Below are 4,763 nucleotides of genomic sequence, written 5' to 3'. Positions count from 1 at the left end.
GGAAATAGTGGAAGAGGAGGCCACAAGCCCTCTTTTAGGGCCACCCAAAATGACAAATAATATCTCTGGTCTCATGAAGGTTTCAGTGGAACTCAAATAACTCCTGACAGCTCTGACCTGATCCAGCTTCAAGAACAGAGGATCCTCTGAAGCTGAAAGTGGCTGAATGTGCAGGTAGGTCAATTTCAGGATTCGAATCAAAAGTAGACACAACCTTGGGTAGGAATGACATATTCGGTCTCAAAATCATCTTATCTGGAAAAATCAACATATTTTTCTGGGATATGGACAAGGCTTGTAAAAGACTGACTCTAGCTGCCGAGGCAATCACCACCAGAAATAGGGTCTTCCGAGTAATGTTACAGACTGATGCTTGATCCAGAGGATCAAAAGGAGTGGAAACCAGCAAGTTCAGGACAAGGGTCAACTCCCAAGGAGAAGAAAACAACCTCTTGTAAAGGGCGTAACTTTAGAACTGCCATGAAAAATCTTTTGATCACTGGGTTTTCCCCCACAGATTCCTGATAAGGCTGACACATGAACCTTGAGTGTCCTGTACTGAAAGCTTTTATCCAGTCCATCCTGAAGGAAAACCCTAATCCCTCTAGCCTTTGCCGCTCAGCCTCCAAGCCACAAGAAGGGAGTCCAGATCTGGATAGACCAGGGGGCCCTGGAGAAGAAGGTCCTGTTTGGATGGTAAAAGCTAAGGCCTTCCTCTCTGAAGTTTTAGGAGTAGTAGAAACCAAGGCCTCCAAGGCCAAAAAGGGGATACCAGAATTGGTTCCACCCCCTCGTTCTGAATCTTCAGAAGGATTGCCAGCATGAGAGGCACCAGGGGAAAAAGGTAGACAATGGGAAAGTCCCAACATTGCAGCAGAGCATCCACTGCTGCTACCTGCTGGTGAAACTTGAAAAAAACAGAGACAACTGGAAGTTGCTTTCTGAGGCCATCAGGTCGATACTGGGCTTTCCCCATCTATTTGAGATGCTTTGAGCAAAACCTATGAGGTGCTGAGCACTACCACCTATTGGAATTCTTGCCCCCCAATTAAATCACATGCAAGTCATATGTGCCAACCCAGAAATAAAGTGGTTAAATCATAAAATATTGTTAATTATTATTATAATACTCCCCATTTTAAATGTTAAAATAAAATAAAACTGAAATGACCATACCGGTTTATTCTTTACTGGGAGTAAGGTTCTCAGTGGGGTCCCTTAAGGTTCTGTACTGGGTCCATTTTTGTTTAACCTGTTCATAAATGACTTAGGGGAGGGGATTATAACTAATGTATCAGTGTTTGCAGATGACACAAAACTCTGCAGCCCAGTCAGTTCTATCCAGGGTGTGGCACCTTGCAGCAGGGTCTGGGCAACTGGCAATCTGGGCGGCTAAGTGGCAGATGGGATTTAATGTGGATAAATGTAAGGTCATGCACCTGGGGGGGGGTAACAATATGCCCCCACTTGGGACTGCACTAGGCAAATCCATAATGGAGAAGGGCCTTGGAGTCCTTGTACATAATAAACTTGGCTGTAGCAAGCAATGCCAGGCAGCAGCTGCAAGGGCAAACAGGGTATTGGGCTGTATTAAATGGGGCATAGAAGGGGTTATCCTTCCCCTTTGCAGAGCGCTCAAATGGGACATGATTGAATTAGAGAGGGTCCAGAGAAGGGCAACTAAGTTGGTAAAGGGTATGGAAAGTCTTAAACTGAAGAAAGACTGGCCAAGTTGGTGTTGTTTACACTGGAGAAGAGGCAGTTAAAAATATATTAGGGGGTCATATAATAATGCTTTTTTTATCAGAAGGTCCTTCCAACTGACACGAGGGTACCCATTCTGATTAGAAGAAAGGAGGTTCTGTTTAAATATTTGGAAATGGTTTGTTACTGTGAGAGCTGTGAAGTTGTGGGATTCCCTCCCTGAATCAGTGGTACTGGCTTATACATTAGATAGGTACAAAAAGGGATTGGATGGGTATTTAGCAAGTGAGGACAGGGTTATGGGAGATAGCTCTTTATACAAGTTGATCCAGGGACTGGTCCGATTGCCATCTTGGAGTCAGGAAGGAATTTTCCCCTCTGCGGCAAATTAGAGGCTTCAGATGGGGTTTTTTGCCTTCCTCTGGATCAACTAGTAGTTAGGCAGGTTATATATAGGCATTATGGTTGAACGTGATGGATGCATGTTTTTTTTCAACCTCACTTAGTGTGTTTCTATGTTACAAAGACGTTGTGTTTCTTGTATTTTCTAGTTACATCGCTATTTGAAAAACGTTACATTTACAGACACAGAGAACAAAACATCGTATTTTGATAAAAATGGAGAATTTGTCACTCAGTATGAGATTCAGAACATATTCCTCGATAATAATAAACCCTTGGTTATGAATCCAGTCGGAATGTACACACCGTGGGCTCAACCAGACCAGAACCTTCATATAACAGCAGAGTTAATAAGATGGAAAACACCAGACAACAAGGTCAGTGTGTTTTTTCCTTTCTGATAAGTCTCATTTCTTTGGAAAATGGTTGATTCACCCTGAATATGTTGGTTGGAGATGAGCGAATATGTTTTATTTTGCATCACCAAAAAATAAGCATAACTGATAAAAAAATTGTGAAATGGAAAAAAATAGAAAGAATCTTCAGCACACCACTTCCATACTTCCATAGGGTGCTTTACTTCTTCAGCTGCTTCCAAGCCATTCAACCAGACCCAAAGGCAACTGGTATATAAGGGCCATGTGTTTGTGCATTAAACAGGTGTTTCACCTAAAGAAGAACAGACCATTTCAACAATTCATTAAATATAATTATTACATGTTTTTGTTGTGACTCTCATTTTTAGATCCCAAGATCTCAGTGTTCAGACAATTGCAGCCCTGGGTATAGAAAGGCACCAGCGCCTTCAGTTCACAGCTGCTGTTATAGTTGTGTCCAGTGTTCCGAGGGGGAGATCTCCAATGTAACTGGTAAAGATGCCACTCATTTCTTAATGTACTGATAATTAAAGCTTTAAGAGAAAATATATGTAAGAGGGGACTGGGGCTGTGGGATAGCAGGTACAGTAGGGGGAGATGGTGCCTATAGTAGCAGTGGGGGGATAATAGCCTCTGGGAAGGGACTGGGGCTGTGGGATAGCAGGTATAGTAGGGGGAGAATATATGTTTAATCATTTTTTAATTTGTCTCTTTAAAGATAGTGAAAACTGCCACAGATGTCCTGCCATCGAATGGACCAATGAATGGAGGAATCAGTGTATTGCAAAAACAGAAGACTTTCTATTACACGATACTGATGCAATTGCAGTGGTGTTATCATCCCTAGCAGTTTCCCTTTTTGTCTTAACTCTTTTTATATTGGGAGTTTTCATCACATACCAGGAAACCCCCATAGTGAGAGTCAACAACCGGAGCCTGAGCTTCCTCCTCCTTGTCTCCATCAAGCTGAGCTTCCTCAGTGTGTTTCTGTTCCTCGGTCGCCCTGTGGATATAACCTGCATGCTGCGCATCATCACTTTTGGAATCACCTTCTCCATAGCTGTCTCTTCTCTCCTGGCCAAGACTATCATGGTTTGTGTTGCTTTCAAAGCCACCAAGCCAGGGAGCTCATGGAGAAAATGGCTGGGAGTCAAACTGTCCAATTCTGTAGTCTTGTTCTGCTCATCCATTCAAATAATCATCTGCATGACTTGGTTGGCCATTTCTCCTCCCTTTCAGGAACTGGACATTCACACTTCCCCTGGAACCATCATCATTCAGTGCAATGAGGGCTCAGCTATTGGCTTTTACTCAGTTATTGGGTATATGGGGCTTCTGGCAGCTGTTAGTTTTGTTTTAGCATTTTTAGCTCGGAGCTTACCGGACAGTTTTAATGAGGCCAAGTACATCACTTTCAGCATGCTGCTCTTCTGCAGTGTTTGGATCACAATGATCCCGGCCTATCTGAGCACCAAAGGCAAAAACACTGTGTGTGTGGAGATATTTGCCATACTCGCCTCAAGCGCTGGCCTTTTAGCCTGTATATTTCTGCCCAAATGTTATATTATTTTATTTAGACCAGAGATCAATGTAAAATCCCATGTATTTGGAAAAAACATGTAACTTCACAAGATGTACACCATTGTCCATACCTTAGTAGGCCTTTTACTTTCAAGTGGGGGCAACTGAGGTAACTCTCTCTCTCTTCTGAGATGGGAACATTAGTTCAATAAATTACCTGTTGTTTTCACTTTGTAAGACTTGTGAGTGCAGTTTATATGATGCTATATAGTTTTTTTTTATTCTTGCACTCAGGCAATTAGCTTATACAAACGGAGTGCAAACTATACACTCGTATATTCATATTCCCTCACAAACCCAAATTTCACTTTTCTCATAGTTTCAGTCTTCCAAATCTTTTTCTCACTGAACTGAATCTGCCCTATGGGATCTTTTAGAGCACCAAGGACATACCATTTGAAACTTTGTATTTGTTGTTATAAAAGTATAACAGTGAATCAATACAATAAGATGTTACAAAAGAACAAATACAAACATAAAAAACCTTTACTTTAACCCCAAAATATAGAATTTTTCTGGTCCTTGAGGCAAGGGAAAAAACGAATGGGACTCCCAACCAAAATTGCTCCTCAAAAGTAACTCCAAGTCTTAGAAGAGTTGACTATTTATCACAGATTTCAGGGGCATTAGGTAACTGGACACTCTCCCCTCTCTCAGGAATGCAAGGGGGAGCCACCTTAAACAGGACACAGCTTGAGA

The 4,763-nt window shown here is 42.0% G+C and overlaps 1 protein-coding gene across 1 annotated transcript; it reads left to right on the top strand.

Annotated features, from left to right (window-relative positions):
* Positions 1 to 3,569: 3,569 nt before the first annotated feature.
* Positions 3,570 to 4,106, top strand: LOC108644785 (vomeronasal type-2 receptor 26; the record flags this gene model as incomplete). The annotated part of the gene is made up of 1 exon (XM_031904071.1): positions 3,570 to 4,106. A coding segment is annotated over one exon (537 nt), but the record flags the coding sequence as incomplete, so codon positions are not given.
* Positions 4,107 to 4,763: the final 657 nt, after the last annotated feature.

This window comes from Xenopus tropicalis, chromosome 1 (assembly GCF_000004195.4).
Source record: "Xenopus tropicalis strain Nigerian chromosome 1, UCB_Xtro_10.0, whole genome shotgun sequence".
NCBI lineage: Eukaryota > Metazoa > Chordata > Amphibia > Anura > Pipidae > Xenopus > Xenopus tropicalis.
This window is presented reverse-complemented; position numbering and strand designations above follow the sequence as displayed.